Below are 21,928 nucleotides of genomic sequence, written 5' to 3' on the forward strand. Positions count from 1 at the left end.
GATCACTGGAAAACAGACAAATTATAGGCTACGAATGGGAGCTGTGCAAAACATATTCTGAGAGAAACACAGAGCGGAGAAAATAAAATCTCCTCAGTCATTATTAAAGCCCACAAATTGCTGCATTTCAGATGGAAAAATTGTTAATCGAGACACTAAGCTTTCCTCTCTTTAAAAAGAAGTCAGCGCATTTAATGCTGTTTTTACAAATGACTGTGCTAAGAAGTGTTCCTACCATCAAAACAGTCACAAGGTAAAACCCATACTATTTAAAATACATAGGCTGGGTATACGAGACCATATCATAAAAAGTGGGTCTATGGAGGCACTAAATAGTGGCTGATATTTTGAAACCTTGGCAGCTGCATACTAGTGGTAAACCTCTGCTATTATATCGGGTGCAGGCTCTCCCTCTGCCTGTTCCCCTGCCCACCCTGTAATTGCCAGAATACCACCACACACACACACACACGCAGAGACGGAGCGAGGGAGGGTGTGTGTGTGAGAGAGAGAGGCTACACTGCAATCTGGCTGACTGCTTGAATATCAAATTTGCTGAGACCAGAGGATCACCAATTTCAATTCACACTGAGATCTTTAAAGAGACATTTACGTCAATCAAGAAACTGAGCTTAGGGTGCACCAGTTTACCTGTAAGACTCGATTTTTACTGTTGTCCTAAATGGATAGATCACCCAAAAATTATTCCATCATTAACCCATATTTCATTCCTAATCTGTTTGAATTCTATAGCAACATATGCATATTCAAAAACAAGTTATTCAGGAAGCTATGTATAAATAGGGTCGAGTGCATTTCTTTGCTTCCGTTCAAACAGGACATGCCTTTGTGTTAAAAACGCTGAATGCAACAATGGAGAAGAATGCAAGGGTCTCGAAACGTGTTTATACATTTCCAGTGTGTCAGTCTTTAGAAATGCAATTCTCATGACGTAAGATGCTGAAAAAACAGCAAGGTGAGATGAAATTGACAAAAAATGTTTGCTTGTGTATAAAGACCAACATTTCAAAAATAGCACAGGCTCAATGCAAGAACACACAGACCACTGGCAGATATTCAACTAATAAACAGACTTTTATTGCACAAAACTATCACAGTATCTTTCTTGAAATGCACCGTTGGAAACCATCACTAAAAATCTAAACAATAATAATGATAATGAAACTCTTAAATAAACTAGACAGAAGGATGGTGCAGGAGGGGCTAGAGATGCAGGATGTCTAATCTAAATTAAATTGCTCATTAAATTCAGAAATATTTAATCCCAATAAATATAGCTTTTATTGAAGAACATACTGTTCTTTAACTTCTGGAGTACCAAAATGAATTTTGGTTAATTAATTATTTGTAATAAATAAATAAATAATGTTGTTTATATATATATATATATATATATATATATATATATATATATATATATATATATATATATATATATATATATATATATATATATATAAAATAGAGGTTTGAATATTGTATTGGAAAATGGTACGGGGGGCTTTGAGTCAAAAAGTTTGAGAATGAGAACCACTGCACTTACAACCAGAGCACATGAAGATACCCACTGACATATGTTAATGAAGAAGAAATATATAGTACATTGTCATTGTCTATTCTACAAGATTACTACCTATTTAAATGTCAACCCCTTTTTTACATTACATAAAAAAAAAAAAATGATGTGAAGTCACTTTCAGCCAAAAACTGAGGCTGTTCAGTAAGGAACCCTCTGTTTTTCCCTAGAGTTATAATGACTAGCTATAAGCTTAAAATTGTGCTTAACCATCAACAAAACTTAAGACCAGGCAAACTTCTGATGTGGTCTGACGTTTGATGTCAGACTGCCACATCAAAACCCAGGTGAGAGAAAAGGGATTTCGAGTTCTGAGGATTCAAAGCAACATCATTTTTTCCCTTGGTCCACTTTTGTTTCAATGACAGCAGTAATTGAGTTGCATGAATGTGTCCATCCTGATAATCACGATTTCAAGCATTAACCTTAATAGAGTTTTATTACTTTATCAATGGAAAACCAGGCTCAACTGGGATTTCATATGCAAGGGTTTGGCCTGTTATTTATGCTTTATGTTTCTGGTTGCCCTGTGCATGTTTGTTGTGTTTAGGGCAGAATAACACGCAGCCTGTGCTGTCTCCACTTCACTGCAGTCTGAGCTGTGGGAGCAGCTGTCACCTGTCTACCAGCCAACCCACCGCTGACCTCGCAACCCTGCCCTGTCACGTACACACATACATACATCCAACGGTGCTCATCAGGGAGGATAACGAACACACACTGACAAAAATATCGGCCTCCAGTCGGCTGTGAAAACAACTCCAAAAACCTACACGCACCACCGTGATGAAATTTGTGGTATGCTACACGGTCCAGTCATCCGCAAATGGTACGTTTCATCTTGGCCTGTCTAGAATCTCAGAAACAGAGTGAAGATTGGACATGTACCACAAATCACCCTTGATTACACTAAAATTAAATAAATACGGTCGACGGTAGAAAAGGGAACTGTAAATGTAACTCTTCTGAAGCTTCTTGTTGCTTATGCTTAATGACAATTCTTTTAGTACTTTTATGGAACACGGATAAAAAAATTAATTAACTAAAAATAAATGATTCAAATCTAGTTACTTTGAGAAATCACACTACACTTGATGGGCTGTATGAATTTGAAAGTAATCATTGGATTCAGTAATTAATTACATTGGATTTTAGTTGTATTTTTGGTTTTCATTTAAAGGGGGGGTGAAATGCTATTTCATGCATACTGAGTTTTTTACACTGTTAAAGAGTTGGATTCCCATGCTAAACATGGACAACGTTTCAAAAATTAAGTTCTACGTTTGAAGGAGTATTTCTGTTCCAAAAATACCTCTACTGGTTTGTCGCAAGTTTCAGAAAGTTTTTTTTCGAGTATGGCTCTGTGTGACGTTAGATGGAGCGGAATTTCCTTATATGGGTCCTGAGGGCACGTCTGCCGGAAGAGTGCGCGCTCCCGTAGAGCAGAGCAGAGAGAGGCTGTGCACAGACAATCACTGATCAGAGCGAGAGCGTCGCGAAATGTCACAAAAGGAGTGCGTTTTTGGTTGCCAGGGCAAGACAACCTTGCACAGATTACCAAAGAAAAAACAGCATTAAGGGACCAGTGGATGGAGTTTATTTTTACAGAGCATCAACGGAGTTGTGCAAGTGTTTTTGTTTGTTCCCTGCATTTCGAAGATGCTTGTTTTACAAACAAGGCCCAATTTGATGATGGATTTGCGTATCGTTTATTTCTTAAGGATGATGCAGTCCCAACGAAAAAGGGTCACGATCGTGTGTTGGAACCACAGGCGGTGAGTAAAATTGCTTAAAATATCTCTGCCTCCTTGTTAGTGCGTCCCCTCCCATGCCGGAGACCCGGGTTTGAGCCCCGCTCGGAGCGAGTCGTTGCTGCTGCTGCTCTCGTTCAGTTTCAGCCTCGGGATCTGATTCTGGATCATAAATAAACGGCTGAATCTGACTGTTAGCCATGGTTTGATTTGGATGATGGTTTTTTCCTCAAGGTAATGTCAGCTTCCAAATGCTCTCAACGCAAAAGCCTATTGGCGCTCGTGATTCTTTTGCTCCGCCCACACGTCAAGCCGGTCGTGTTTTTCCGGGAAAAATCGGTACAGACTATCTTTCTCTTATGAATATAATAAAACTAAAGACTTTTTGGAGTTATGAAGGATGCAGTACTACTCTATAGGTACTCAAGATTAACAGGATATTGAGTGAAAACGAGCATTTCACCCCCCCCTTAAATTTCAAAGTTTAGTAATTTTGTTGTGTAGTTTTAGTTTTTAATTTAATTTAATTGTTGATTTTAAATAATTAATTGAAAAAAAAATGATATTAGTTTTAATAATAACCCTGTTTATCAGTTAAAAAATAAATTAAAAAATTATCAATTACCGTCAGACAATAATTCTTAAAAATTTACTAGAATATTTTGTTATTAATACGTAACACATAAATGGGATAAAATAATAATAATAATAAGTTTACGGACAAAGTATGTTATGAAAAAAATTAATATACTAATACAGTTTGACATAAGGAAATTTCAAATTGGAAACATAACATTTTTGAAAAAAGCAAGAAGGTTCACCCCTGAATCTAATGGTCAGTGGGGCGTAAGCACTAAGAAGATTGTTAAACAATGTACAAATTCATACGAATAAGTCACAGATTCACTAAAAAAGTACAACACTTACAAATTTCCATGAGAGTGTGGTAGTTTAATACTGCTAAGCGATGTGTTGAAATTATTTTCAGGCCACAGATGCTGTCACAGTTAGCAGTTAAGCCATATGTAACACTAAATATTCTTCCTTTAACTATAGTTATTTAATAAAGTCTTATGCAGCAGTATAGCTATAGATATATTGCTTCTTCCGTAGAGATGAACAGATGGCCTCAACCTGAGATACCTGAATCAAGTCCAGAATGGCAAATTTGTGTTCATTGCATTTGCCGTAAACATCTAATACGACAGAAGAATGAAACGCACTCTATGAACAAAGTCGTTGATGAAGGCAATGTTGGGATACAATTCCCATTGTTCCCTCACAACAAGCATGCAAACTTTGCTTGAGGATATCATAATCTCAAGGGTTCTATCATTACCTCAATCCAGGCCTGGTTTAACAATACATAAAACTTCAAAAAGCATGTAGGCCTGGCGAAAGTTCTAAGATCCAAAGGCCAGCCCAACTCTGCCAATCAGATTTTAAAGCCTCAATAGGAAATGAGAGGTATAGTGTGACTGCATTTAATGAAAACAATTGGCAAAGACAACGAGGAACAAATCGAAAGGTCACTACACGGAACGGCGAGGATGAGTGAGAACAAGAAGGAAACGAGCGGAAACAAATCAGAAATGCATTAATGAAAGAGATATGCCTGGCCTTTGAAGCCTTCCTTGAGTTTGTTTTTCTCTCTCCTGACATCACTAACTCTTACAAGCTGTTCATGGGGTCCAACAGTCTATTCGAGCTCTCCACTATGCATTCCACTCCTCATCTCACGCGCCAAATGCCCCAGCGTGAACTGAGATCCGAACCTGACCTCACTCTCTTGTGAAACATCTTAACTTCATTTCGGTGTGGGAAGAATTGTCCCAGAGCCCCTAGTCTTTTTGTCAGGTCACTGGGAGGGGAAAACCTGCTGATGCATTCCCTACTTTCAGATATAAAAAAAAAGAAAGAAACCAGGAAACATATGAGGCCAAACTCTTCTTTTGCACGCAACAGCTCACTCAGATTAGAGCTGTGTTTTAGGACGGTGATGTGGCAAGACAAGACCAATGAGAACATTTTAAATGAATGCTTTGTTAATGTCATAATGGCAGTGGAGAGGTGATGAACGTCACCAGAAGTGCACTATTAAAGATATAAGAAACTTTGTGAGAAATAAGACTGAGGTAGGGTGAGGTGATGAAAAAATCTTGTTTAAACTCACCCAGAGGTTCACCCATGATTTTGTCATTATTTACTTATCGTCATTTCATTCCAGTCCTGTATTACTATCTTTCTGTAGAACACAAAATAAAAACAATTGAATAATGTTCAAACCTGTCTTTTCTAAACAATAAAAATTCACGTGGATCCAGAAAAGCAAGACTTGTAGTCAATAACTGCTTACATTTGAATATGTTCCTGAAAAAAATAAAATAAAATAAATAAAAACCCTAAGACATCATTTATAGTATTGGATTAAATGAAAAGTTTTATGGATTACTTTTATGATGCTTTCCTCGCGTTGAAAAGTGAACGTAATTTTTGTTGCACAAACGAATAACTTAAAGAAGGCGCTGTTATGGTTAACAAAAACTAATATTATAAAAATCTTTTTATAATTAACATTTTTGTTAACTGAGCTGAAATACATTGTTGAAACGAAATGTGGAAATGTGGTCATGGCAACTAACTGTCATACGTTAAGTTTGAAGTAGTAAAATTACTAAAACCAAACCTGAAATAAAATTAAATGAATGATAAATAGAAATAAAAAAACGAATAAAAGTGACAAAAGAAACTCATTGACTGAAACTTAAAAATTACAATGAAATTCTAGAGTAGAATATAACTATATAAATAACACTTACACATACTAAGTACAAGTAATGGTAAAAATGTTTTAATGTTAATTTTTAGTTTAACTATACCATTTTCAGTTATTTTATCTATGCAGAAAAAGGGGGATGTGAATGAAACCAACAAATAAAAAACGAAGTTTGACCACTAATGTGCATGGCAAAAAAACAAATAGATGATTGTGGTTAAACAACTTTGATTCCAGACTAAAGTGGTTAAATACAGATTGACTAATGACAGATCGAGCATTGTTTCAGCTGGCCGTCCGTCTTCATTAGATGAGAGCTTGAGTGAGAGGACAGTGTGACTTCAGTTGAATTGCCTCACCTTTGGTCACAACGCCAATGGTGTAACAATGAATGTCAAAGGCTAAAGAGAAAAGACTCGCAACAGCTGTACTTGACATACCAATAGTAATTAGCTATGCTGTTTTGTAGACATGTGCTACGGTCATTGAGTTTAGTGAGAGGAACCATTCTGCTAGAGGGTCTTACCAACCCAACTGCTCAAGCCAAAAGAGGAAGGGAAAATAAAGTCATCATAGTTCACGACCCCTAATAGGACCTGATTGCTGGGCCTACAGACACTGCTGTGAAGAATAGAGACTGTATGCTCAAGGCTTGTACAAATGTTGAATGCATTACGGATGATTATGTTGGGTTCCAAAAGGAAATCATAAATATTTAAATATCTTTGTGGTTGGATGCCCCAAAGAAAACTCTGTCCTAAGAATCAATCTACGTGGGAGTAAAACCACAGGCTGAGAAAAAAAGGGCATTGCTGAAACTGGCTTTGCTCAAAAACAAAATGTTGACACGCTGTGAAACAAGAATAACCTTAGTCCGCTAAACCAGTAATGTGCTATGAGGCAAAAGCCAAATTAGCATTTTTTTTTGTGCTGTAGATAAAGGGCGGTAATAAAGCTTGCCAGAAAATATCTAATTTAAGCAGTTTATAAGACGACAGCCTGACTGTATTACCCCAAATCCTATTTTCTGTTAATGTATGAGACTTCCAATTCATTAGCCATTAGCAAAGTGTATAAATGCTACCTTCATGATTACTGTAGTGTTTACACACAAAAAACTACAGTTCTTCAGCAAATCAATGTTTTAAGGCCATCTGACTGACTTGTGTTTATTGATATTTGGTAACATATGTTAATCACATTCTTATTAGTCACAAAACATTGAAAGACGATATATTTACTTCCTTGGAAACAATGAAACAATTCTCTGTGAGCCAAGAAAGCCTCCAACTTAATTCAAATAAAACACAAATATTTTGACAGGCCTCCTCCCTCAGATCATTTCCTTCTTCCTGAGGAAAGCTTCCGCTCGCTCTCTATTGCAAGACTTTTTATTACCTATCACATCTGATTAAAGACCAGCACTTAAAAGAAAAAAGGGGAATCAATGATGTTAGCATTAAAGAAGTCAGACATTGCCGTCCCTTCACACCACAATCAACACCTAAACAATGAAGTCTTTACTGAGACTCATTTGTCTGCAGTAAACCCAAGCAACGCTCCACTTGTCATCTTGACTTTTTGACGTCTTTTGAAACAAAACAAAGAAAGCTTTCCATAAGATGCCATTAACGTTGTGAGAAGGGGTCAAAGGCAAACAATGCAAGGGTAAATTGCTTATTAGTGGTGGAAAATTCTTCTGTGCCTGTGTTATTCATCCTTGTGTGTTAATGAACAGTGGGTCATTTAGGAGCTGGGTAACAGAGGTTAGAAAAAGGGCCACTGCTCCGCTCCACCGGACTAAAAGAGTGCTTCTATGTTGTGTGCTGGTGACTACATTTAGTTTGAAAGTGACTCTTTCAATTCTCGCACATGGAGAAACAAGGTTTTGTGGGCATCTGTGTGGACGGTTGTCCCATTTAGATCTCATGTCGCAGCTGAAACTGTAGTAGTTCCTATATTAAAAAGCATCTGTAAAAAAAAAAAATGTGTTTGTCATATATCATATATATATTGTCAAAATCATGGAACTACTTCATAGCTGTGCAGAAAATGAAGGCTTTGGAACATTTGTCAACCAATCAATCAAGAATTCTATGATCTTCATGGCATAAAAATGACTAGTGAAGATAATAACTGAAAAATAACTGTGCTTCTCTATTACATTTCTTAATTTCGTAGCGAAATTATAATTTATACTAAAATTTTGGTATTCAAAGTACAGATTACATTTGATTTTGTCAACCATATTAAGCTTATCGGCCAACTTTGCTTGAAAGGTGTATTTTTAAAATGATAAAATGCGCCATTATTACAAAGTTTGGTATCATTTTTAATGTTTTGAAAAAAGTCTCTTATGCTCACCAAGGCCGCATTTTTTAGAGCAAAAACACAGGAAGTTTTATGATATATACAGTGATATTATGATATATTAATCTAGTATTTAATGTCACCCGATCCTTCAGAAATCATTCTAACATGCTGAATTGCTGCTCAATAAAGATTTCTTATGAACAACGTTGAAAACAAAACAAAAAATAAGCTGCTTAATATGTTTGTGGAAACCAAGATTTATTTCTAATAAAAATCTTTTGTAATGTTATGTCTATACTGTTGCTTTTGGTCAATTCTATCAATCCCTGCTTAATAAAGTATTAATTTCTTTCACAAATAAAAATATTGCAGGTCCCAAACATTCAAACACTGGTGTTAGTACATTTGAATGTAGATTATTATTATTTTTAACTTTCACTCATGTGTGTTTTTGGTGGCTCTTGAGTCTGAACTGAGTAAAGTTTTAACACAGAAACCATAGTTCAGCTCAAATACAATTGCTCTCATTCTGAATAATGATGGAGACTCCTAATTTAGCACCTTCCTGACTGGTAAGACTTCCTTTTGCAGTTTCTAAAGAACCACTATTCTTTTGCTTTGAGTCAACAGTTTCCTCAGAATACCACATTGTTCTGAAAAACGATCCTAATTTGAAATCCAAGCTGGAAACTCATTTTAAATGCACTACATGAAGCATTAGTCCTCTTTAGTATTTCCTGATTAAAAAGTGAGTTTCAAAACAAGGTGACCAAGGTATGGAATGCGAGCTGTTAATGAGGCTCCACAGAACAGCACGCTATCTGAACACACAAGGGCTGGGTTTTTGACTTCCTTCCCAAACTCACCGAGAACTGTTTTCCTTTCCTTCTGAGCCTTAGTGTTCATGCATACACTAACGGTAAGCAGGGCTCAATTGAAGAACTTGAGACAATTCAAACAAATAAGTGTGAAAATCTGTTTCCATTATTTAGATCAGCACACACAATGATTCCGTTTTGCTCAACAACAAAAATGTCAAAACCCTCTATATGTCCTCCAAAAAAAATTGACTGAAACAAGTCTGCGAGGAAGTGCCAAAATCAAAGGATGAGATGTTGTTCCTGAAGGCTTTCAGGGGGCCGAAATGTTGCCAACAAAGACACAGGACACTTGAGATGTCACAAAGGGAAGGACACACAAACAAGACTGAATTAAAGAGCAAAGTAATGCAGCAGTTTGGTCAACATAAAACACAACAGACTTAGTTTACTTTCTCTGCACACTCCTCTTTTCCACAAATGGCAGACCAGAACACTAATCGGTATTGCTAATCAATACCACCCAGCTTGAGCGCTTTGTCCTTAAGTTTGCTTGCATGTCAAATTCCATTGATTTAATACCTTCTCCACCTGTGTGACCGAAGTCAACAAGCAGCATTAGCACAGGTGGGGAAGATTATACTGCAAGTGTCAGTTTACATTTGATATAGATGATGAAGCCATGAAAAAAAAAAAAAAAAAAAAACATGCTGATAGTGTAATATCTATCTATCTATCTATCTATCTATCTATCTATCTATCTATCTATCTATCTATCTATCTATCTATCTATCTATCTATCTATCTATCTATCTATCTATCTATCTATAATGCAAGGACATTTATTAAAAAAGAAAAACTGAAATATCACATGGTCCTAAGTATTCAGACCCTTTACTGTGAAACTCATATATTTAACTCAGGTGCTGTCCATTTTGTCTGATCATCCTTGAGATGGTTCTACACCTTCATTTGAGTCCAGCTGTGTTTGATTATACTGACTGGACTTGATTAGGAAAGACACACACGTCTATATAAGACCTTCCAGCTCACAGTGCATGTCAGAGCAAATGAGAATCATGAGGTCAAAGGAACTGCCTGAAGAGCTCAGAGACAGAATTGTGGCAAGGCACAGATCTGGCCAAGGTTACACAAAACATTCTGCTGCACTTAAGGTTCCTAAGAGGACAGTGGCCTCCATAATCTTTAAATGGAAGATGTTTGGGATGACCAGAACCCTTCCTAGAGCTGGCCGTCCGGCCAAACTGAGCTATCGGGGGAGAAGAGCTTTGGTGAGAGAGGTAAAGAAGAACCCAAAGATCACTGTGGCTGAGCTCCACAGATGCAGTCGGGACTCGGGAGGTGGGAGAAAGTTGTAGAAAGTCAACCATCACTGCAGCCCTCCACGTGAGTCGGGGCTTAATGGCAGAGTGGCCCGACGGAAGCCTCTCCTCAGTGCAAGACACATGAAAGCCCGCATGGAGTTTGCTAAAAAAACACCTCAAGGACTCTGGTCTGATGAGACCAAGATATAACTTTTTGGCCTTAATAATACGCAGTATGTGTGGAGAAAACCAGACACTGCACATCACCTGTCCATACAGTCCCAACAGTGAAGCATGGTGGTGGCAGCATCATGCTGTGGGGGGTTTTTTTCAGCTACAGGGACAGGACGACTGCTTGCAATCAAGGGAAAGATAAATGCGGCCAAGTACAGGGATATCCTGGACGAAAACCTTCTCCAGAGTGCTTAGGACTTCAGACTGGGCCGAAGGTTCACCTTCCAACAAGACAATGACCCTAAGCACACAGCTAAATTAATAATGGAGTGGCTTCACAACAACTCCGTGACTGTTCTTGACTGGCCCTGCCAGAGCCCTGACTTAACCCAATTGAACATCTCTGGAGAGACCTGAAAATGGCTGTCCACCAACGTTTACCATCCAACCTGACAGAACTGGAGAGGATCTGCAAGGAGGAATGGCAGAGGATCCCCAAATCCAGGTGTGGAAAAACTTGTTGCATCTTTCCCAAAAAGACTCCTGGCTGTAATTAGATCAAAAGTGTGCTGAAGGGTCTGAATATTTAGGACAATGTGATATTTCAGTTTTTCTTTTTTAATAAATGTGCAACGATTAAAGGTCTGAGGGGGCCTGAATACTTTCTGTACCTACTGTATATAAATATGTATAGTATATTATTTAAAAATATTGCATGTGTTTTTAGGATAGATTTTCTTTTAAGGACTCTCTTTATTGTACACTTATGTCATTGACTCATATTACATTATCTCAAATGGTGGTACTACAGGACACATCATTTGGTCAAGTCTCTGAAGATTCTCCCACCAAAGCCTATTCCTGTCAGATGTCAACCCAGTTCAACAGGAAATCCTTATAAGGCTGCAGAATGATCATTACAAGTTCTACAATAAAGCTTCCCTGTCATACAAAACCATGGGCTCATGCTCTCATGGGGTAGCATGCGGTCATATTTATAATAACAAATAAAATGCAGCAAAACCACCTTTGTGTCTCTGCAGGTCCATAAGGACCCCACACCCAACAGGTCCCTGTGATTACATCAACAGCTAAAGAGATCGCAGCCGAGGCCTCATCAACATCACAGCGCATGGACTGTGTTCCTGCCCAGAAGCCCTCGTTAAAAACTTCTACAGCAACTAACAATTACAAAGACAGCATGGAAGATCATCGCACATAAAATGCCCTCTTTGTTTCAATGCCCGGACAGAGGGGGCTCTCAGAGCAGTATGAACAGATGGATTTGATTCTGTAAGGAAACTAGAGGACATTCAACACCAATCACATGAGTGATGCACCGGAAAAGATCTAGATATGGTCAATGCATGCACCTATCTTATTTTAATGAATAAGCTTTGCAAGTGAAAGTACTGACCGTGGCCATGCAGTCACAATAATGGGAAATTAAATTCATGAATTTAGTGCATGCTATGCCTCAATCAAGATAACTGGGTAAATGACAAAAATTATTGCAGGGGTCCTCATTATGATATTTACCGTTTAAATGTTTCTTTTGGAAAGTTTATGCATGACATTTTATTGATTAATTTTTAATACAGATAGCTTTTTTTTTTTTTACTTAACTTTCCTTAATTATAAGTTAAGTTGTGTACATATTTAACATATTTAACTTTATATTAACCTAAAAAATAAAAAATTATTTACATGAGTTCAGAAAACAAAAACATCATCACTGAAGACGTAACTGTTGCATTTTTATTATTAATGTTTTTTAAGCACATGTAAAATTATTACATATTAAAATATAGATTTTTAAATATATAAAACAATCAAACTATTTTCTAGGTAAAAAGGCATTTTACAACCTGAACTATCTCAGGGTAATTATAGATAACCAAAACTTAAACACTAGAAAATGAAACAATAAAAAAGTTACTTGCAATAAAATAAACATTTTTTTTACTTATTTTATTTGATCTTTATTTATTTGATTTATTTATAACTTGAATGAAATGAATGGAAAAAGAAAAGAAAAAAAAAATATATATATATATATACTAAAAGGGATACTAAAATAACACTGATTGGGCTTTTCACACCACTGGAACCTTTTCATAGTACCAGAACTAATTGTGGAACTACATACTTTTAGGCATTTTCGCACCGCCGGGACTAGATGCAATTTTAGTACTGAACTGCCTTTTTCAGGAACCAAATTAGCTCTGACTCCAGAGCAGGGTGTAACCAGCACAACTGGTACTAACCTTGATGCAAGTAGACATTGATTGGCCAGATGCGTTCGAAAACGCCCTCACCCACCATGATTTAAAATGCTGTGTAACATACTGTAAACATTGTGTCAACTTATTTTGCAATTATGATGAACAGCGATAAATGTACGGATGCTGAAGTGCAATTTGAGGTAAGAGTTTATATGAATGTATGTCTGACGGAAACTTACTGTCTTTAGAAAATTTAGATGGTATTTTTTCTCTTTCATCTTGCCTCTGTATAAAGCAAGGCAAGGCAAGTTTATTTATATTGCACATTTCGTACACAATGGTTATTCAAAGTGCTTTACATAAAATAAAGTAAAATAATCATGAAATAAACAAGCAATTTAAAAACTTTGAAAATGTATAATGCATATTAAAGTTCATAAGTGCAGCGCTACTTTGTTTACAGCGGAAACAAAGGAAACACTTTAAGCGCCACCTGCTGGCAAAGAGTTAATCTGCGTCTCATTCAGCTCGTCTGTTGTTTTTGTTTCATGCAGATATTGTTTTTTATGTATAGTTTCACAAAGCTGAAAGTCTGAAAAAAGTTTCACAAAAGTCAAATCATTCTGTAAAAATTTCTCAAATTTTCAAAATTATACAATCTAATTTAGATTAAAAACTGCTCATGTTGCATGTATGCAGCATCTTTGTTTGGATCAACAACTGTAAATGGAAAGAGCACAGACAAAGCATTATTTTGTTTATATGAAGAGATTTCTTTTATTTGTGTTATTTGATTTGGGCCTTTTTTCAATTTGGTTTTGCTATTTACATTTACATTATATTTACATTTTGTTATTTAGCAGACGCGTATATCCAAAGTGACTTACAAATGAAGACGACAGAAGCAATAAAACCAAAAAAAGAGCAAAAATAGAATATTATGTTATATTTCAGTTTCAAAAAGAAAAGTGCAGCATTTTGTCTAAACAATAATAAAAGGACAAATTAAATTTTTTTTATTTGTCTTAAATCTCATTTTGTAAAAAAAAAAATAAAAAAAACGTGAACTTGCTGTAAGAAAACTACAAAAGTGAAAAACCTACCTGCTACATTATCATATTCACCAACACCAAATTTTACTAGCTGATGAAGCTGGTTGACCAGGGAAAGCCACCTAGTTAAGAAGCCTGACAGGAAATCCATCATCCAAAACACAACACATGCCTGTGATCAGCCATCTTGGTCTTTTCAACAAAGTAAATACACTCATGACAAGGAACAGCACTTTCCCATGGTCAAAGGTTACTGCATTACATTGTTTAATGGAGAGCAGCCCAGTTACAGAGCCTCTGATTATCACATCTTCCAGGAAGGAACACAATCACAGCAAAATGCTTCTCTGCATTCATGGCTTTTGCTCCGTGCTGCCTCAGCTCACAATAAAGCCTAACAGTCCTTTCCTGATGGACCTTCTTCAAAGGAAACTTTAACTATGATTGTCATATTTCAGCCTGCAGTTATGTAGGCTAAGTGAGATTAAAATGAAGTACAAAGACAGGCTGGATGATGCAGCACTCATAATAAAGAGCCAGTACATTGACATTTTCCTGTGAAAGAATGCACACATTCAGGATCACTATTCACATACATTGGCTTCTTCTATACTCCATACACAAAGCAGCCAAACCTAAGTATATTTCCGATAGTGAAGCCAACAAAAAACAATTAACCTAAATCACAGTCTGGCTGATCCATTCAGCATGCAGCAAGGAAATAACATAGGCTAACCTATATTTTTGTGACGCATTACCTGCATGATGGAGGAGCTGAGCCTGCATTGCTTTCACCTTGGTCTAATTTGTCCGGTCAGGGTGACACTTGCTGACTGTATTTCCATAACATAGATCTTTCTCAATCTACAGCAGCGAGGCTATCACAGGCACTCTGTCCTTACGTGACCCTGGATTAGCCTGCATGTCATTTGCCGATAGCGACCGCTGTGAATGGCCTGTCAACTAAATGTATACTTGAAATGACCCTATGCAATCAATTTGCACACTGCAGAAAATCAAACTGCTGAATTTACAAAGCCTCAAATCTCATTCTCTCTTCAAATTACATACACGCTGGATTTATGATGCATTCATGAAAAGACCTGCCCAGACAAAAATGCAAAATTGCAGATATATAATTAATAAAGTTTAATGATAGCAAATAATTATGCAATTACAGATATTTTATTTATTTTTATAGCCTCTATATATATATATATATATATATATATATATATATATATATATATATATATATATATATATATAAGCTCTTTAAAGATCACAAAACCTCTTACATATTTCTTCTAAATTGATTCAATTCAGTGACTCAGTCTGCCTTAAGTTTAGGTAACTGTTAATTCATCCATTTATGTTTCTTATTACTTAAGTCAGCATTCTTCCTGTCTGACCAGCAGAAAGCAAACATTAGCAGCTAGTTTGTCAAAGCGAACTACAATGACCTGTGACCTAACCCCCCATTTTGCAAATGCTTTATGCTTTGAGTTGCTTTCTGCATCCATTTTTTCCACCCTTCCCACTGGTCTAAAAACTATATGATTATAGTCATTCCGTTTAACAAATCACTTCCTCTTGCAGTGTTTTTCTAAAGGGCAAGCAGAGAGTTTCTTCTATTTTAACCTAATATTTAAGGCACCAAAAGTGGAAGATGCCACTGGCAGAGTGCCCAATAACAGGTCAATACTTCCAGAGTCTGCGGCTTCGGTCCTTTTCCTCTCAGGCACTAAAGTACGCCCTTAACCCCCTTGCTTAAACACACCCACCCTTTCACTTGTTCTACACCAGACACATTTACACAAACACTTTTTACAGCCATTCCATTCTGGTTCATCAGTTAGAGTTTTTTACACGAGACACTGGAATCTGAATCTTAAAAGAACATAGAAGTTGAATCCCAAAAGAAACACTATACACTATGCATTATAACAAAGGTATCAAAATTTATGTTTTAAAAAACATTGTAGAAAATGTTACTAAAATGTTGAATTGTCCACTTACTTTTCATGGTTACATCTTTGTTTAAAGGTAACAAAAAAACATTATTTAGAACATTTATCACGTACAAATAACATCATAAGGACGTTCCAAGAAAGTTGTTCTCAAAACGTTTTCTATCAACATTATGAGAACATTCATCGTGTAACATCATAAGGACATTCAGAGAATGTTGATCTCAGAACGTTTTCTCTCAATGTTCTCTGTTAGCTGTGATGTATCCTTCTGTCAAAAGCATGCATTTTAGAACGTTATTTTCTCATTCAAAATCAAAGTCTAATGTACGGATCCCCGCACATGGCATGCAGGAAAAAATAGTAGGCTAAATCGTGTGCACGATTTACTAATTCATTCCCTCAATGTACTAAAATATGCACACGATTTACTAATTCGTTTCCTCGATTTGTTAAATTGTGAGCACGATTTAGCAAATCGAGGGAACACAATAGTAATCGTGTGCACGTTTTAGAACATTGAGGGAACGAATTAGTAAATCGTGCACATGATTTAGCCTACTATTTATTTTTTCTTGCATGTCATGTACTGTCATGTCATGGCTCTGTACTAATGACTGTCTAGAGCAGGGATCCTCAAATCTGGACCTCGAGATCCACTTTCCTGCAGAGTTTAGCTCTAACCCTAATCAAACACACCTGGGCATGCTAATCAATGCCAATTAATGTCTTTGGGATCATTAAAGAATCTCAGACAGGTGAGGTTGATCAGGGTTGGAGCTAAACACTGCAGTGCATTGGACCTCCAGGGCAAGATTTGAGGAAGTGGGGTCTAGAGCAATACGTATACAACATTTCAAACTTTTTTTTTTTTTGGTTAATTGCATCATTTGAGTATTTGATTTTTGGCTTTTCTTTTTGGAATTTTCAGTGAACTATTTATACTATTTATACTACAATATGGTATAAAACAGAGTACAGTACAGAGTATACACATCGAGATGCACCTAGTAAGTTGTTGTTAATGATTATTGATCAATAATAAGCTACCAGTGGTTGTAAACTTTATACTGACACCTATTGGTCTGGATGCATCAATTATTTGACAGTTACACTTATTTATGAAATATAAGCAAGAAAGCATCATTAAAGTAATAAAAAGTCATATTGCTATTAATTAAGTCTAACATGAAATTCATAAAAAAAATTAAAGATTATACATCAAACTCACAAAACAATAAATAATTAAACCTTTGCATTAATTGAAATTTAAGTATAGGCTGTTACATACAAAATAAGTATATTAAAAGAAAAACAAAGATAAAATAGGCTGACACACGCTTTGCTGTCTTGGGCAGTAGATAATAATAATAATATTTCTAAAATTAGATAAAGAGTTTATTATTGTTAATTAGTTAAATAACAGTTCATTTTAAGTTTAACAGCTAACGGAGCATATCCATATCGTAGCAGTCCCAGCTTGCTAGATAAACTTCACCGCAAACTTGCATGTTAACTTTAAGATAAGTTCAATTCAAGATGACACGTTATCTTCCTGAAAAAGATGAAGTACCCACCAGTGCAGACGCTCAAGAGAAGCCCCAGGAGAGGTAGAAGTCCATGGAAAAACGTGCTATTCCCAAAGAGGTGTCTTACTTCCTCTGCCATGGTTTCAGACTGCAGTAGTGAGATCCTCCTCGTTGAAGTCACTCGGTGTCTGATCCACACTCAGTAGCCGAGCCGAGCCGAGCCGCGCCGCGCGTGGGCGGGACCTTCAGCCCAGCAGCGGTTTCCGACTAAAAATAAACCCGTCAACAGCGCGGGACATTGCAATGAAGTTAGCATTTGCTTTCTTTCGGACGCAAACGATTTAGGAAATGCTGATAGCAACAACTAAATAAATGTATAAAACAAGGCTGCACAAAGTCAAAAAGCGAAAGCGTGTCCCGGGATGTCTTTCTCCTTTAATCGATATATATTCAATCGTATCATATAGGCGGCGCATCTGTGTTGTCAGCGCTACTTATAAAGATTCTTTAACTTAATTTGCTCGTATTGGAATGCATTTGCTAAAATGTCCATTGTAACATTACAAAAGTAGATATATTGGAATTGGTTGGCTCAATGGGGTGCTAGGAGATGTCGCCCGGTTCACTCAGATTAAAGAGTGAGCCATGCTGGGCACGCTTTCCATGCTCCTTGTGTTTTATTTATGTCTTCCAAAAGTGATATATCCCCAGCTGAGTGGTGCCATTTACACCAATCAATCATTTCTATTGGCCCTCTTCTGAATGTTACTCCTCTCTCACTAAAATGCAAAGACTTCAGGAACTTGATTCACAGACAGACAAATATTTTTGTGGAGTTCAAAGAGGAAACATATCAAATTCTAAGACATTTCTAACTAGCAGACAATTTTAGAATTATTATTATTATTTTTACTTTGGAATAAAGCTCTGCTGATTTTTATACAATGTCGCATGATAGCTTCTTAATTGTAGTTACTATAAAATGTTACAGTGAAAATCTAGCAAGAGTTTTATAACTGGGGGCCCCTGAGCTGACTGAGAATCTAATGTGGGGGACCCTGGTCTGTAAACTGAGAAAAACTTATTATATAAAACATTAAATATTATTGTATTGAAAAAAAGTTATGGAATAAATGTGTATGGTGACTGATCCCACTATGTTGCATTTAGTGCTTAGCAGAAGAAAAAGCAAAGTCAAAGGTTTAGAACATCATAATCCCATAAATCTATTTTGGATACCCATTAACTATTGTTTGTTTGCAGTTAATAACAGATTTCTATATTGTAATTACGTTGTATTTCCACATTCAAGCAGCCAAAATATTTTCCTTTTTCCATAAAAAGCATGACATTGCCCTCTGTCGGTCAAAATTGTGAACTTATACATAAAACTGACTGAACAAAAGCATCTTAAACCTTAAAGTTAATTATATTAATTATAATCGTGATATTATAGAATTAGTTTGCATGTGAATGAACATTTTTATAACGCATTGGACAATGCAATAACAATGTTTTAAATATATATCAATTCACTGTAAAACTTATAGGCACCATAATTCAGTTCATGAAAATAACTGGTTGGAATTCACACATTTTGTGAAAATGTCTGTTTATTAGGATAATAAATAAGAGTTGATCTCTACAAATATAAAACGCACTGATTGCAACTTTGTATACACTGGGATATCACAACATGTGATATGATTTCATTGTTGCATTAACAAACATGCAATTGCACTAAAAAAATAAACAATATGAAAATATATACACGCATACGAATACTAAATCAGTGTTACTTACAAAGCAATTTCTTTGCAGGCTTCACCTCCACATACATTTTATATGTATCTTACAAGCTGCATTAATTACTCAATACAGGTATTTTTTTTTTTCCTTTTATCAATGAGGCCTTCGTTGGCCTTCATTATTCCATTACCAATACCGATTGCAAATTCATATCAAGGTGCATTCTCGACTCAGTCATACTCATTGAGTGTTTCACTGCCGGCTACAGAATACCAATGTCACAAACACATGTAGTTTTTCTAGTCTTCACGAAGGTAGGCCTCTGGAATATCTTCCAGATCATTAATATCAATGCTGGAGGCATATTCAGCCATTCTCTGGATTTCTTCTGCTTTCGCTTCGGCCAGTTTTTTCTCTGCTTCTTTTGAGATCTTTCGAAGCTCTTCCACCTTGCACTGTGCCACCTGCAGATTCGTCTTTGTTGCTGTGCATGCATGCTCTGCCCCTGTAAAACATTAAGCCTGAATCAATACACAGACCAGACCAAAGTCATATGTACAATAAATTATTTTTTTTAGTCTGCATGGTAGATAAAATCCAATTATTAAGGATAACTTCTAAACATACCTGAATTTTGGGCTGCTTCTGCTGACAGCTCGCAGATGTTGATGGCATTCATCCAGTTTGACTCGAAGCGTTTGCATTCTTCCAATCGATCACTAACCTAAATAAAAGAGAAAAACCCAGTGAACGCTCCGATATCAAGTGTTCTCTTGAATTAAATATAACTAGGCTACCTTGATATCCACAAGATCTGCCTTAATAAAGATCTATACTGTTGCAAAATGTAAACAACACTAAAGCGGACCCTGTTCTACAAAAAGTAAATAAACATGTAAAGGAACAGTATTTACCTCCACTCGCTGGCCAATGATCACCTGCCAAATGTTGTCCTCTTCAGCACGGGTCAGTTTACCTATCGAGGTTATGTATCGCTTCTGAAGGGCAATGAGGGTATGTAGAGCCTAAGAAAAATAAATAGGGTAAAATTACTTCATTTATATTTATATTCAATATATTTATTGTATTAGAAACTGAACAACTTTGTCAGAAATGAAGTGAGCTGCTAATTTTACAAAGTGAACTAAAAGTCAAAGATGCATTGTTTTCAAGTCTTACCTTGGCATACTGAGTGAGGGCATCCACAAGAGCCAGTGTGGTCTGAGACAGGTAAGTGTTGGCACTGTCTGTGACCAGACATGAGGCCCGACGAATCAGGGATTCATGTGAAAGGTTTTCAACCTGCTGAAGAAAGAAAAAAAAAAAGCATTTTATTGCACAGGTCAACAGGGTGCAAATCATAATAAAATCATGTAACGTTACCTGTATATTATTATTTTTTTTAACACTAACACAATTAAATCTATACGAGCGTCATTTGTTCACTGTCTATAGCTTATATGTAACATTTATGCATTAGGTTACCTGTGTGAAAGGAACCGCACAGAGGCTGCTGCCGAGACTGAACGCGACTGTATTGGATCGACAGACCTCCGGCAGACGCAGGACACGCTGATGAACGCGGCTTCTGCAGAGCACGTTAGCCTTGTCCCTGTAATATAACACAATAAATTAGACTAAGTTGAAAATAACTCCCAAACACCTACCTCTACGACGTCTTTTTTTTGCACAATATGAACGCAAACTTACTTGAGAAGCTGAACGCATGCAGCACTCAGTCGCAGGACGGCCATGTTTCTCCGGGCGACCAGGAAGTCAGTCCGGCATTTAAGAAGACTCCCACTAGCACACAAACCGCAGTTACTAAAAGCCTGCATATTTGCTTAAAGTCTTTTACTAATACTAATTTTAAAAATACTCAGGTTTATCCCTTCAGCCTGTATGTATTTTTAAGCAGCTCTTCAATGGTTTAAGTTGACAGCATTGCTCACCGGTATTTATACACTGCTACAGGACTCTGCCCTCCATGCAGTCTATTGATCCGTTTATTTAGACCTTTAATCTTGATTTTTAGCGGTTTAAGTTCAAGGAAAGCTCGGTTTGACGCACATTTACACACTACGTCAGCACAAAGGTTGTAACAGGCTGTGGTAAACAAACACTAGTGATCTCTTAGTGGTTGAGCTGCAGCACATGCTGACACACACCTCCAGCTATCACAAAACATGTATTAAGAGCATTACAGGCAGAGGAATTGATGAGCATGGCATGCACGCCTGAAAGGGTGTGGCAGAAAAACAAGGCCACGTGATAAGAAAAAGTCTTAGTGGACCAAAATGTATGTAGGCTATAGAGGCAACATGAGCCTGTGTTTAAAGTGAGTTATAGTCTAACACCTAAAGAAAGACATTGATAGACCAATTCAGTTGACCTCTAGCCGAACTAAAAACTTCTCTTTCAGCTTTAATGTGTCAAAGTGATTTTTTTTTTCTGAATATCTTCTCAAGTCTTCAGTGTTAGCATGCTGGGAGACAGTTTTCAGGACTATTTGTTCTGTTCTTGTTGTCATGCATCAAGGGCTATAAGAAACTTTTTGCAGCAAAGGAAACCTAAAACAAATAACAACAACAATAATAAAAATAAAATAAAATCCAAAATAAAATAAACACACATTCTGTTCAAAAATTT

General features: G+C 36.6%; 2 protein-coding genes across 4 annotated transcripts in view; both read right to left on the reverse strand.

The window, feature by feature from the left end:
- nectin3a (nectin cell adhesion molecule 3a) overlaps positions 1–18,108 on the reverse strand; it is a 35,440-nt gene extending 17,332 nt beyond the window's left edge. Inside the window, exons 1-2 of one of the 2 annotated variants that reach the window (XM_052577247.1) lie at positions 17,579–18,108; positions 5,522–5,593 (exon numbers count right to left, since the gene is read on the reverse strand). In XM_052577247.1, the coding sequence (XP_052433207.1) occupies positions 5,522–5,537 (16 nt within the window). In that variant the 5' untranslated portion in view covers positions 5,538–5,593; positions 17,579–18,108. The remainder of the gene's footprint in view (positions 1–5,521; positions 5,594–17,578) is intronic. The other variant, XM_052577246.1, reaches the window with a different exon arrangement.
- Positions 18,109–19,125: 1,017 nt separating this feature from the next.
- Positions 19,126–21,214, reverse strand: LOC127972143 (diablo IAP-binding mitochondrial protein-like). Of its 2 annotated transcripts, none has more exons than XM_052575449.1 (6): positions 20,990–21,214; positions 20,765–20,891; positions 20,459–20,581; positions 20,194–20,304; positions 19,907–20,003; positions 19,126–19,784 (listed from the first exon to the last, which is right to left on the reverse strand). In XM_052575449.1, exons 1-6 carry the CDS (start codon positions 21,115–21,117, stop codon positions 19,579–19,581), a joined length of 792 nt encoding a protein of 263 aa, XP_052431409.1. In that variant the 5' UTR covers positions 21,118–21,214; the 3' UTR covers positions 19,126–19,578. The 2 variants fall into 2 exon arrangements, with proteins under 2 accessions (XP_052431409.1, XP_052431410.1); XM_052575450.1 differs by having other exon boundaries at positions 20,459–20,584; positions 20,990–21,213.
- Between the last annotated feature and the right edge of the window lie 714 nt (positions 21,215–21,928).

Source organism: Carassius gibelio, chromosome B15 (assembly GCF_023724105.1).
Source record: "Carassius gibelio isolate Cgi1373 ecotype wild population from Czech Republic chromosome B15, carGib1.2-hapl.c, whole genome shotgun sequence".
NCBI classification, from domain to species: domain Eukaryota; kingdom Metazoa; phylum Chordata; class Actinopteri; order Cypriniformes; family Cyprinidae; genus Carassius; species Carassius gibelio.

Bases quoted from the DNA above. Each gene is read 5' to 3' on its own strand.
- LOC127972143 (XM_052575450.1), bottom strand. From the start codon at position 21,117: ATGCAGGCTTTTAGTAACTGCGGTTTGTGTGCTAGTGGGAGTCTTCTT. The intron at 20,892-20,989 runs GTAAGTTTGCGT...GTTATATTACAG, and splicing joins GCATGCGTTCAGCTTCTCAA to GGACAAGGCTAACGTGCTCT. The intron at 19,785-19,906 runs GTATGTTTAGAA...AATGTTTTACAG, and splicing joins AGAAGCAGCCCAAAATTCAG to GGGCAGAGCATGCATGCACA.